The 13,552-nt window shown below is 58.3% G+C and overlaps 1 protein-coding gene across 3 annotated transcripts in view; it reads right to left on the reverse strand.

The window, feature by feature from the left end:
• SORCS2 (sortilin related VPS10 domain containing receptor 2) overlaps positions 1-8,635 on the reverse strand; it is a 497,183-nt gene extending 488,548 nt beyond the window's left edge. For 2 of the 3 annotated variants that reach the window (XM_086407453.1, XM_086407451.1), the window contains exon 1: positions 8,061-8,635. In XM_086407453.1, the coding sequence (XP_086263579.1) occupies positions 8,061-8,534 (474 nt within the window). In that variant the 5' untranslated portion in view covers positions 8,535-8,635. The remainder of the gene's footprint in view (positions 1-8,060) is intronic. The other variant, XM_086407452.1, reaches the window with a different exon arrangement.
• Between the last annotated feature and the right edge of the window lie 4,917 nt (positions 8,636-13,552).

Raw genomic sequence — 13,552 nt, forward strand, 5'->3', positions numbered from 1 at the left:
CCATGTGAGGCGGTGCAGGGCATTCGCCTGCCCGCCATCCACTGGGCACTCCTGGAAGACCCATGGGTGCGTGTTTTCACGGCGCTTCTGTCCCCCGCATCCACGCTCACACCGAGGATGAGGCTTTCCAAGGATTCCCACAGCAAGAGCAGGCTGGGGATAGAACCCCCAACATGGGCTTCACCTTCCAGACCCCGGGGACGGAGACCTCACCGTGACCACGACAACAGGCAGGGCTCCCCCTGCTCCCTGAGCTTCCAAACCTGGGCACAGGCTGGCCAGGAACAGGGCTGCAGAAGCGGCTGGCTTCAAGGCTTACCAGCATTGCCCCGCACTCCATAAAGCACCCGTGCCAACTCAGGAATTAGTAGGGCGAGGGCGAAACAGGCCACTGGGAAGCATCTGTAAATAACTCACTCTTTGGATGCTGAAAAAAGAAAAATGGGGAAGCTCCCCCCGCTCCAAACAGAAGGCAGTTTACAAGCTCCCACTCCGGGTCGTCCTAAACTGGGGGATCACGTGGGGGTGCCTGGCGTGTTGCCAGCGCATGATCTCACGGCTCCAGCCCCACACTCCCCGGTGTCATCCTCGGGGGGCTGAGCTTACCTCTGACCAATTATGCTAAAACCAAATGTTAAAACAACTGTAACTCTAAAGGAGGCCTACCAAGCGCTGGACTGCCTTCTAATCTGAAGGGGCGTGCAGAAGAAAGAAGCTAATTTATGATCTCCTTAAAACACTCTCAGGAACCCTCATGCAACTACAAATTAAATAGCCACTTCATTAAAGTAAAAGTAGATTTGTGCAATGTGTCCAGGAACCTTATTAACAGAGCTGTTTTTGTGCCTTTGAGCCAAGCTTCCTGATTGACAGACCTGTTCTTTCTCTGCCTGGTGCACCAGACTTTTCCAGAACTCCGTACCTCACCATCGGCCTGCACCCTCTCACCCTCCCAACCTCCTCCTAGGCCCGGTGACGGTGACTCTCCCCACCCTTCAGAGCTGCTCGAGCATCACCTCCTCCAGGAAGTCCTCGGTGACCTCCCCAGCACAGATCCTTAGGGCACCAGAATTCTGCAATAAATTCCTGTCCAGTCCAAGTGACCCACCAGGACAGGAGTTGTGATTGGTTTTGCTCACCACTGCACCCCAGCACCTAACAGAGCCTCTTCTTTTTAACTTTTTATTTTATATTGGAATCTAGTCGATTCACATGCTGTGACAGTTGCAAAGGCACAGAAGAATGACTCAGTCTCATACACACATGTATCCATTCTCCCCCAAACTGCCCTCCCGTTCAGGCGGCCACATCACATTGAGCAGAGCTCCCTGTGCTGCACAGTAGGCCCCTGTTGGTTACCCACCTTTAATAGAGCCATGCAAACACGTCGATCCCCAACTCCCTCGCTATCTCCTCCCTCCACCCTCCCCATGCCATCCGCCCCCCACCCGCAACCATAAGTTCATTCTCTGAGTCCTAACAGACCCTCTTAGAAAGCAGCTGCTTTGAAGGCTAACGCGAGGTCTCTTCTCACCTGGGACTCTCAAACTTCGAATGAGTTCTCCAGGCACAGAAGAATGCCAAAGACCCCAGGTGGTCCTGCGCCCAAGACAGGCACCCCCCACCCCCGACTGCAACACCGCCAGCTTGCCTGCCAAGACTCTCCCAGACCCAGCCCGCCCAGCGCATGCGCCCACCGACCACCACCTGCCTCACAGCGCCGGCTGCCCTCACTCGCATCATCTGTGGTCCAGCCGCCAGGCCCAGGCTGGCACAGCTGGCTTCCTGACAGCAAATGTGACGGCCGCTCAGTGCTGGTCACCGCGTCCCTCGACCTCTGTCTGCTTCTGTCTGTGTCTAGGTGGCCGCTGGCTGCCCTTGGTGAAGGCTGCGAGACAGAGAAGCAGCCCTGCATCTGGGAAGATGCCCACCGGCCAAGCAGAGACCAGCCACAGCTCAGCCACCGTGAACTAAACCTCTCTCTCCAGTCCGGTCCCCACCCCACAATGCTGCAGGCCGGCACTCTGGTGGCCTGGAATTCCAAAATATCTCACGGAAGTTTCTGTAGACTTAAATGGAAGGCCCTGGAGCCACAAAGCCCGCCCATAGGAGTGGAGCACAGCTGTCACCACAAAGACCCCGCCATCAGACGCCAGGCTACAAATCAGCTTTGTCACCGGATTCATTCAAGAACCTGAAGGGCTTTCCATGAAGGCCCTTATGGTCCTCTGGACGTTGAAGGCTGGCCATGAGCCAGGAGGCCAGTGCCGCTCCAGGAAAGACAGAAGCCTGCAGTGGGGATAGGGAAGCGGGAGCTGAGGCGGGCAGCCACGCCCTGTCCATCCTCATGGAGCCTGCTCTGAGATCCACTCTCCCCTCCCTCTGTCCCCTCCAGGGCCTGGGCCAGGTCTCAGCACCATAGCAGCCTCCTCCCTGAGCCCACCCTGCACACTGCCTCCAGGGTGGTGGCTGAAACTCAGCCCAGCCCCCGCGGCCACTTCCCGAGCCCCTGCTTCAGGCCGCGCCCTGTCGGAGCACTTTACACAGATGATCAGGCACTGCAGACAGATGTTCGAGCCATCACTTCCCCCAGATCTAAGACACCGAGGCCTGGGGAGCTCAGTCCATCCAACCCAAACCGCAGAGCCAGAAAGGGGCAGGGCCGGTGCGAACCCAGGCAAGCACCCATAACCCACGCTACCACAGTGGGCCCTGGGGCCTCATGTTTGGGGCCCATTCAGAGCTGACTTCAACCAGTTTTTTGTTTTCAAACTTCTTTCCTCTGGTTTCTCTTCATGCACAATGCACTCACTGTCTCCTTAGAGGGTGCATAGCACGCCTTCACATCCCCTCCCCCCAGATCTTGCTCAAGTAGCCCCTCCCCCAGGATGCCCCTCTCTGTCCCCCATGTGCGCCCCCCACCACTCAACCTATAAGTTCACCCTGATAGCGACTCTTCAGGCAGTCTTCCCTGATTTCCCCACTGGGGAAGATGGTGCTCAGCCCCCGTATCTTAACTGTGCATGTCCATCCCTTCTTTCCCCACAGGACTACTCTGAGCCCCGCTGCGTGAAGCTCAAGGGACACAAAAGTAAATGAAGCCCCTTTCCAGCTGTTATGAATTAAAGTGTGCCCCCCCCCTCACAAATCATATGTTTAACTCCTAACCACCAGGACCTCAGGATGTGACTATATTTGGAGATAAGGTCTTTAAAGAGGGGATTAAGGTAAAATGGGGCTTCCTTAGTGGCTCAGATGGTAAAGAATCTACCTGCAACGCAGGAGACCCAGGTTCAATTCCTGGTTCAGGAAGATCCCCTGAAGAAGGGAATGGCAACCCACTCCAGTACTCTTGCCTGGAGAATCCCATGGACAGAGGAGCCTGATGGGCTACAGTCTGTGGGGTCACAAAGAGTCAGACACAACTGGGTGACTAGCACAACTTAAAATGAGGCCACCGGAGTGGGCCCTGATTCCATATGACTGGTGTCCTTGTAGGAAGAGATTAGGACGCAGACACAAAGATGGCCAGTCCTAAAGGAAATCAACACTGGAAGGACTGAAGCTGAAGCTCCAATACTTTGGCCACCTGATGCGAAGAGCCATTGGAAAAGACTCTGATGCGGGGAAAGATTGAAGGTGGGAGGAGAAGGGGACAATAGAGGATGAGACAGTTGGATGGCATCACCGACTCAATGGACATGAGTTTGAGCAAGCTCCGGGAGTTGGTGATGGACAGGGAAGCCTGGCGTGCTGCAGTCCATGGGGTCGCAAAGAGTCGGACACGACTGAGCGACTGAACAACAACACAAAGACGGCCATTGACAAGCCAGAGGGAGAGGCCTTGGGAGCTACCAACCCTGCTGCCCCCTTGATCTCAGATGAAAGTGAAAGTGAAAGTTGCTCAGTCTTGTCCAACTCTTTGCAACCCCATGGACTATACAGTCCAAGGATTTCTCCAGGCCAGTATACTGGAGTGGGTAGCCATTCCCTTCTCCGGTGGATTTTCCCAACCCAGGGATTGAACCCAGGTCTCCCGCATTGCAGGTTCTTTACCAGCTGAGCCACAAGGGAAGCCCTTGGATGACCAGCCTCCAAAACCCTGGGCAAAGCCCTGCTTTTTGAGCCATCCGGTCTGGCTCTCTGTTGTGGCGGCCCTGGGAGGCTGACACAACTGCCCTGAAGGAACCTGACCTCTGACAGGTGTGCCAGGTGTGACCCATTTCACACCTTCAGAAGCTCCACGCTCTGATTTGGAGCTCTGTGTCTCTGGGTATAAAACATGCACAAATGTTAGGTTCCCGAAGATCCCCCGGTAGAGAGCAGGGATAGTCAGGGCTGAATTATCTCTGCTCCCCTAGACGTCTCCAACCCAACCCTGCAAACAGGACACAGAGCAGAGGCAGAAAAGGGAGCGGGCAGGGTAGGCCAATCCGTGGCCCAGCAGTAACAAAGCCAAACAAACGGCCTGGCTGCAGGAAGCTCACATTCCAGTCCATTAACGTATCCAAGCTACAGTTCCACTGCCCTAAAGAAAGGCATGCAGATGAGCTGCACTTCAATATATAACTGTGGGATTTCCCAGAAGCGGGAAAATTGGGACAGGGCACAGCGCCATCCCACTGGGGTAGCATCAAACCCTGAGCCTGGAACAAGAGACCTGCATCCTGTCGCATTGTCCTGTGTGTGTGTGTGTTAGTTGCTCAGTCGTGTCCGACTCTTTGCAACCCCATGGGTTTTAGTTCTCCAGGCTCTCGCCTCTGCCCATGGAATTCTCCAGGCAAGAATACTGGAGTAGGTTGCCATTCACCTTCCCCAGGAGATCTTGCCCACCCAGGGATGTAACCCGGGTCTCCTGCATTGCAGGTGGATTCTTGACTGTCTCAGCCACCTGGGAAGCCTTCATTCTTGTCATATTTGCCTCTAAATCACCCCTCTGCCTCTGAGGGTAGCTAGCGAGACTCACAACCTGGAGCCTCTGTGCACCACCCCGTCTGGAAGCATCAAAGGTAACACCGGTTGGTTGCAATGAAACATTCATTTCACACCTAACAATTCATTTCTATGGCTAAACGGCAGACAGAAAGGCAGTGTCTGAACTTCCAAGCAAGTCCCCTTCTGCATCTCCATGGGAGCGGGAAGAAACCAAGCCTTTGGAAGGAAAAAGCACATATGTTCTCAGCGCTACAGCCACGGGGCCTGTCCTGGAGCCAGCTCACATCCTGTGATTCGCCATTCCTTTCTGCAGATGCTCTAAAATGCCGTTTTGAGCAGCTACCCCTCTCAGCAAATGCTTTTTCTATTAACTTGGAAAAACACCGGACACAGTGAAGCAAACACTTTCTCTGCTCACGCGAAGCACCTGGACAGGCCTAGCTCCTTGGGGCCGGATACCTGAGCAAACGAAGTGAAATGAAATTTTGAAGACTCTGCTCAGCAAATCAGCCTCAAGTCAGTTTCTTTCCTGTTGCCGCTTTCAAAGATGGGGCTTTCAAGCAGAGGAGCGGAGGTGATCCAAGTGCAGAATCCTGGCTAAAATCCTTGGCCCTGTGGCTGCCAGAGGGGCTTGGAGCGCATTTCTGAGTGCGGAGAAAATAACGTAACGCATGCGCGGAGTACTAAGAAACCAGAGACTGGGCGGGGGGGATGGCTTTCCTCAGCGCTTGGTTACAGCTTTCACTCCTCTTGAGTTTTCCCCAGGCAAGCGAAACTCAGGCATCACCTGCTGCCAAAGCCAAAGAATGATGTGCTTTTCCAGAGAGGACTCCAGTCTCCCATTCCAGAGAATGGGTGAGCCGGGGGTGGGGGGAGTAGGCGGTGTTGACAAGCGGAGTGGGAGGTGCTTGAGCCAAAGGCCTGGTCAGCGTCTCCAGGCTGCTCTGCCCACCTTCTCACCCACAGACGCTAACAGCCGTGAGTACTTGGGCTTCCGCCTCCTGAGTGTCTTGCTAAGTGCCAGGCCACGCCGGGCTCCGCACAGTCACCCCTGCCCGCCCCCGCTTTCCTAGCTCCAGGGGAGCAAGGCATCTCTCAAAGCTCCTCTCCAGATTTGGACTTCCTGCGACCCACTAAAGAGAAACCAGCACCCCCTCCCACTTCCCACACCCAACCTCCCCCTTGCAGGCATTCACCTGCCAGCAGCCAGGAAATAGTAATAAGGGACCCACTCAACTCAGCCACTGTCCCCAAGGAGCAAAGCCAGGTGGGCTCCTCTGCCAGGCCCTGCCCCCTCGTCTCTCCAAGGAAACCCTGCACTCAACGGGGGTTGGCAGGCTAGCTCTCAGTGAGTCCTGAAGGTGCTGGTCCCATCTGGGAGGCTGGTCTCCAACACTCTGTGTCTCTCCCTAACTTCTTTCACCCCCACTGGCCACTCCCCACGAAGCTAAAATGAATTAGCTGCTGGATGAACCTGGGGCAGGGGTGGCGGGGAGGAGGGAGGCTTGGTTTGAATGTTCTGGCTCCACAGGATTGACTTAACAGTCAATATTTATTTGTTCCCTTGAGTTACTGGTGTCCAGGTTTTACCCTGCAGTCCCAAAGGTACAGCTTAGGGTACACAGGACAAGGTTTAGTAGTGAAACGGGAATGAGGGAAGGGCAGGGCCCAGCTGCACATCTGGGGTCTGACCCCTCTCTCCAGACAGTGCGGGTTTGGACCTCCAGGCACTTCCCTGGTGGCTCAGATGGTAATGAAACCGTCTGCAATGCAGGAGATTCAGGTTTGATCCCTAGGCCAGGAAGATCCCCTGGAGGAGGAAATGGCAACCTACTCAAGCATTCTTGCCTGGAGAATCCCATGGACGGAGGAGCCTGGTGGGCTACAGTCCACGTGATCGCAAAGGGTCAGATACGACTGGCTAGCAGGGCACTGAGCTCTGGACCAAGCAGGCTCATCCAGCGCTGCCCCTGCACCAGTAGGCTCACTCCCCCACCCCATCCCTCCTCCACCCCAGGGCACCCAGCACGCAGGGCTAGACAGAGGAGCTGAGTAACAGTACCACCCAGCCCAGGCTACACTCCTGCCCTGCCTCGAGGAGCGCCTGGACCCCCACCCCTCCACTCCTGATGGACTGATGGACGCAGGGCCTGGCCCTATGCCGTCTCTCCAGAAGTTTGGGGAGCAGTGGTCAAGGAGAAGGGTTGGGGGCAGCCCCTGGACAATGAGCGGACATGGATGCAAGGGAGTGAGGAGGGGTTCCCATCTCCTCTCCCCACAACCAGCCACTCCCACACACACAGCTGCTGGCTGTGCTTCCCCGGCCCCAACCCCACCCAGGGGAAGAAGGTGAGGGTTAGCCCCATACCCCTGACACACCACCCAAAGGAGGAGCGGGTAGGACCCGCAGGGCTGGTGGAAGGAGGCGCCAGAGGACCCTAACAGAAGTGTCTTTGCTGGGCAAGGGTGTCCAACTTCCAGCTGGAACGAGGCCAAAGTAGCGGCGAAGGTGGGGGAGGGCGGGGAGTGCAGGAAGCTGGCCCGAAGCGCGGCGCGGAGCCCAACTCCCCGGGTTAGCAGATCCCCGCACATCCAGGTGCGTCCGGCGGCGGGTCCTCCGGACCGGGAGAGGGGCTGCCCCAGAACCGGACGCCGGGCTGACCGCGGAGGTCCTGGAGCCCGTGGAGGTGCCAAGAGCGGGTACCGGGTAGACCAGGGTGGAGAGAGAATCCCAAAGCAGCGCTGGGCGGACCCGGCAGAGGATGAAGGCGATAGAGGTGCAACACCGAGTTGGGAGTGATCTTAAAAGGCCTGGGGGCGCCCCAAGGTGGCCGGGGTCCCGAAACCTCCAGAGACACCCCCAACCTGCGGTCCGGAGGCCAGTGGGGGTGCCCCCGAGACGGCTCAGGGTCCTGGAAATCAGTGGAAATGTCCCCGAGGTAAGGCAGGGTGCTCACGTATCTGGAGACCTCTTCCCAAGTGGCCCCGGGCCAGCAGGGGCGCCGCCAGGGTAACTCCCGTCCCCAGGTCTCCGAGAATAGCGGGGTGACTGCGGGGCCGTCCAGAAGTGGAGGCTCCGAGGTGTCCGGGTCAGGGCTCGCGGGGGGCGCGCGGAGGTCACTTACACTGCTGTTCTCGCCCGTCCAGTGCACCATCGCCTGATTGTGCGTCGCGTCCCCCTTGAGCACGAACGACGTGCTGATGAGCGAGACTTGCGCCCGCGAAGCCGCTCCGGCCATCGGCGCTGCCCGCGCCCAGCGCCCCTGGCCCGCGGCGGGGGCGCCGTCCTCGCCGGGACCCGGAGCCTGACCGGGACCCGGGGTACCGGGCTCCTCGTCGCGCGCCTGCCGATCCTCGCCACCGCCGGGCAGCGCGCGCCCCGCAGGCGGGTTCGGCGGCGCCCGGGTCAGCCGGGCGCGGGGACCCAGGCGCCCGGGCTCCGGGGAGCGCCCCGCCGCCCCGCAAGCGGCCAGCAACAGCAGCAGCAGCAGGAGCGGCCGCGAGCGCGGCGGCGGCGGCGGCGGCGGCGCCCCTGGGCTCGGGGCTCGGGCGGTGGGGCCGGGGCCCTTCGGGGCGCGCGGGGATCCCCGGAGCGCCATGGTCGCCGAGGGGCGGCGGCGGGGCCGGCGGCGGGGCGGCGCGGGCGAGAGAAACCGCGGCCGGGAGAGCGGAGGGCGCTGGGGAGCGCGAGCGAGAGCGCAGAGAAAGGAGCCGGCGAGGGGAGGGCGCCGGCGGGAGGAGGGGACTCGGCGCTCCGCCGCCGCCACCGCGCAGCCTAGGGCGCACCGCCACCTGCCGGCCAGCCCCGCGCCCGTCCGGGCGAGCGCCAGACGCTCAGCAACCGGGCCGGCGGAGGTCCTGGGGCGCGCCCCCACCCTCCAGGGCCGCAGGCCACAGACCTCTGTCCTCAAGCCTTGCTCCTTTCCTCCTCCTCCCCGCCTCCTTCCCTCCGCCCTTCCTCTGCCCCTTTCTTCCTGTATTTACTGAGCACCTACTCTGGAAGAGCCAAGTGCCAGGCCCTGGGGATAACCGAGTGAACACAGCCAGGTGCCTGGTTCATCAGCTGAGAGTCTGCTGTCGGGAGACAGACCACCCCCAAGTGGATGCGGTCATGGACGAAATCACCCCAGGGAGACAGGATGAAGCCAAATCATAAGTAAAAAGGTGGTCTCTTACAGGGGCCTCTGAAGGAGTAGCAGTGGGTCGAAACCGAACCCAGCACCTTGAGGATGAGGAGGAGACCGTTAGAAGTTGGGGAGGGGGAGGTACTTCGAAAACCCTAAGGCAGCTTCCAGACGACCTATTCCTGCAGCCATGCCTGGGGCTTAGCTTTCGGGACTTGCGGACAGTGGCTTTAAGTCCCAACCCTGGGGGCCACCAGGGGGGCTGCCCTGAACGTAAGCACAGACACCTGGGCGAGAAGAAGGTGTGGGTGAGGTCCCATTCCGAGCCTGGCGGGCCACCGAGCAGAGAGGAAAGGGAGGCTCAGAGCATGGAAGCCCCCACACAAGGTCATGAACCTGCTTTAGCCGGAATTCAAAGTAAGAGTCAGCTTTGCATCCTCTGCCAGGCCAGGGGCCACTCCCTCCATCCCCCTCCCCAGTGGCCCCTGTGTTAGAAATCCTCAGGCTTAGTGTCCTTGTCACACTCTCCTCCCAGATGGGTCTCTGCTTCAGAAAGAGAATGCTCACAGAGAGAGCCTAACAGGGCAGAGCAGCAAAGCCTCAGACATTCGGGAAAGACAGACAGCGGGGCTTCCCGCTGGCCCCAAAAGAGCTCAACCACCTAGCACCCTCTCTTCTGCGAGCTCACCCAGATTCAACCAGAATTCATGCCCAATGAGAGACTGGGCTTGCCCTGTGCCCAGCGCTGGGGTCAGGGGCAAGGGGCTGGCTAGATATCTACACTGCCATCTCCTACCTCAAAGTGTGCCCTCTCCCCTCCACGGTGTAAATTCCCAATCTGTCAGAGTCTGAATCTCCAGGCCCAGGGTCAGGAGAGGAGGGGAAGCCAACATCTGGAGGAACATCTGTCCAACACAGAGAAGAGAAGAACAGATCGGGGTCAGTGCGGGGCTGAAGGGAGGGGGTGGCGAGGTGTGGGGGTGCATGTGAGCTCAGGTGCAAAGTCGTGTCCGACTCTGCGACTCCGTGGACTGTAGCCCACCGGGCTCCTCTGTCCATGGGAATTCTCCAAGCAAGAATACTGGAGTGGGTTGCCATGTCCTCCTGCAGTGGATCTTCCTGACCCAGGGATAGAACCTATGTCTCTTATGTCTCCTGCACTGGCAGGCAGGTTCTTTACCACTAGCGCCCCCTGGGACGCCCTGATTCATCCCTTATCTGAATCCAAAGCTCAGAGATGTTGTTTCCCCCAGATTTCTCAGCTTACAAACATTTCTGGGCCTGGGGACCCAGTGATGAGAGAGGAAGACAAGGTCCCTGTTCTGGAGAGAAGTGTCTGTCTGTGTGGACAGGCAGATCTAGGAGAAAACCCAGACAGTGCTACATGCCCAGGAGAAGCTAAGGCAGGTGCAGGGTGGTGATGAGGGGGTGCTGGGGGCCAGGTGACTTTGAGCAGAGAAGGAGAGGAGCTGCATGGGCCTGGCAAGAAGAGCCGTCCCAGCAGGGGGGAGCCCGTGAGCTCCAGCACAGCCCAGAGCAGCTGAGCAGTCAGAGGGGAGGCACCAGGCTTGATCTGTGTTCACAAAGCACAGCAAAGACTCTGGAGGGCTTCAAGCAGGGGGAGCAAGGCCAGCGGCGTTCTTATAGCGTCACTCTGGCTGGGGGGAGGACAGGTGCAAGGAGGCCGTAGAACGTGACTGTCTAGGACCTGAGAGAGGCCAGGGCGGCTAGGCACGGGTGACAGGCAGAGACAGGGGAGGAGGAGCGGAGGGAAGCCAGCTTCTGGGTGCCTCACACCCACTGTGTTCACCTTCCTTAGTGACCACATCAGGGACTCGGGGACATGGCTGCAAGAGAAAGACACAGGCAAGTGTAGAAAGCAAAGGAGAGCTTCAAGCAGCCTTCCTGTCTGACACCCCCAGTGCAGAGGGGTCTTGGGAGGCCACAGAGGCCAAGTCTACAGTGCCCATCAAGGTGGCTGACAGCTGGGGCGTGAATGCTGACGGAGGCATCACAAAGCTGGGCAACGTGTGGACACTGGGGTTCAGCACCTGGTGTTGGGTGCATGAAATAAATATTAAACCCTCTCCAGGTTTGTAACACCTCATTCTTCACAACAGCAAGATCCTAACACTGGGAAACCCGTCCCAGCCACCCTCCTTCTTCACCTCCATAATGGGCACTGGACTCCAGACCAAATCAGGCCTGCTCCTGATCCTGGGGGAATTCACAATCTGATGGGGGAGGCGCACAGTCTGGTGGAGGAGATGCACAGTCTGATGGGGGAGGCGCACAGTCTGATGGTGGAGGCGCACAGTCTGGTTGTAGAGTCCACAGTCTGATGGGGGAGGCCCACAGTCTGATGGGGGAGGAGATGCACAGTCTGATGGGGGAGGCGCACAGTCTGATGGGGGAGGAGATGCACAGTCTGACGGTGGAGTTCACAGTCTGATGGGGGAGGAGACGCACAGTCTGACGGTGGAGTTCACAGTCTGATGGGGGAGGCACACAGTCTGGTGGGGGAGGAGATGCACAGTCTGATGGGGGAGGCGCACAGTCTGATGGGGGAGGAGACGCACAGTCTGACAGTGGAGTTCACAGTCTGATGGGGGAGGCACACAGTCTGGTGGGGGAGGCGCACAGCTGAACAGAGAGGGACATGAGGGAAGCAGGTGCCCCCAGGGAGGTGTCTGGGAGCCAAAAGGAAGGGGAGTTGCCTTCTGAGGTTCAGGGGGAAGTTGCTCAGAGGGGTGCCCTTCAACTCGTCCTCCCAGTAATAGTAACAGGAGTAATACATGGTCAGTGCCCCTTGTGGGGCACCTCCTCTGGGCCGGGCACTGTTTGGATGGAAGCATTCACTGAACCTCTGATGTCCATACGGGGCAGTCCTGTTCTCCCCAATTTAAAGGTGAGGATGGTCACAGCAGGCGGGGGCAGTAATTTTTTTTTCATTTATTTTTTAATTGAAGGATAATTGCTTTACAGAATTTTGTTGATTTCTGTCAAACCTCAACATGAAGTGATCTGGTCGCGCCATTTGTCACCCTGCTGACCGCCCAGGTGGATTCGGCCAGTCCGCTGGCCAGGCCTTTCCTCCCTCACAGCTCCACGTGCAGTCGAGGAGGACGCCCACCCCCGGTGGAGGAGGACCGGTCTCCCGTCAAGGGCATACGAGTAGCTGTGCTCCCCTGCTAGAACCTCCAAACGAGCTCTCAAGGGGGCTGTGATTCACCCGAAGGGTTCCAAGGCCCACATCCTCTTGCACCAGCTGGGCATCCTGGGCAGGGCCCAGCTTCACCTGCTTCAGAAACTTGCCTCGCCTGTAAAATGGGGCCAGAGCAGCCCTGACTCGGGGGAGCTCCGTGTGTCGTCTCTGGACCAGAGGCATCCGCGTTAATGGCAGCTGGTTGGAAACGCTGGTTCCTGGGCCCACCCCACACCCGCATGCTTAGTCGTGTCTGACTCTGCAACCCGGTGGAGAGTAGCCCACCAGGCTTTGTCTTTCCAGCTTTTAATCAGACCACTTCCTCATTAAGCATCTCAAGATTTTTTTAATTGTCAAAGGTCTCTTTGATAATATTTTAATATTATATTTTAATTTAATTTAGTGACATTTTATCTTTATAGTCATGGCAAAGCTCAACAGATACGGCTCCCCCAGCCTGTCCATCTCAAAGATGGTCAAGAAATCATAAAAAACCTCACCAGGGACACTGGGGGGCCCAGTAGGAGGGAGGCTGAGCGTCTGGACAGGCTGGTGGGGGGCTGGCTTCCACAGAGGGGAGCCCCAGCCACTCCCTCAGCCACCCCACTCAGCCCCCAGGGACCCTGAGACGTTCTGTACCTGCTCCGGGGCAGGGGGGCAGCCGTGACTTGCAGACAAGTCTCCTAATGACTGTCAGTGAACAACAGGGTTAGAGGGGACAGCTTTGAGGGGAAGGATCAGCGCTACAACCTCATTACCAGGTTGTCAAGGGAGACAGAGGTGGCAGTGGGGTTGGCCGGTCAGGAGAGAAGTCTGATCCCAAGACGGAAGGGAAGCGTATCCAGACGGAGAGGAAAGACGAGGCCCCGTGGCCAGACTGACAGAGGGGAGAGAGAGGAAGCGGCAGTGTGCCCTTGGGTGCATGGTAAGGGGGCAGCCATGGAGATGGTGGCTGCTTCCTGCTGGAGGCAGGGGTTTCCATCCTGGAGCATCAGCGCTGTGGGCCCCCAAACCCTTGACACGTGAGAGACCAGCCAGGCAGGAGGCCCGACCGGACAGGGCGCAGATGACCACCAGCCAGTTCCAGCCATCAGGGCTCCTCTTTAATCACAGACGCCGCACAGCAGGTGCTGCAAACAGCTCGGTTCATTTCTCTCCTGCTCATCAAATGTTTGCTGAGCACCTACTGTGTGCCTGGCTTGAGTCCAGGCTCCCAGGAGAGAACAGGGAAGGGGTGAGACCAAATCATCAGAGGCCAAAACAGGAACTGGTGGAGAGACAGGGAAGC

This window comes from Bos grunniens, chromosome 6 (genome assembly GCF_055505025.1).
Source record: "Bos grunniens cultivar Pamir isolate PY7600 chromosome 6, Bosgru_T2T1.0, whole genome shotgun sequence".
In the NCBI taxonomy this organism is placed as follows: domain Eukaryota; kingdom Metazoa; phylum Chordata; class Mammalia; order Artiodactyla; family Bovidae; genus Bos; species Bos grunniens.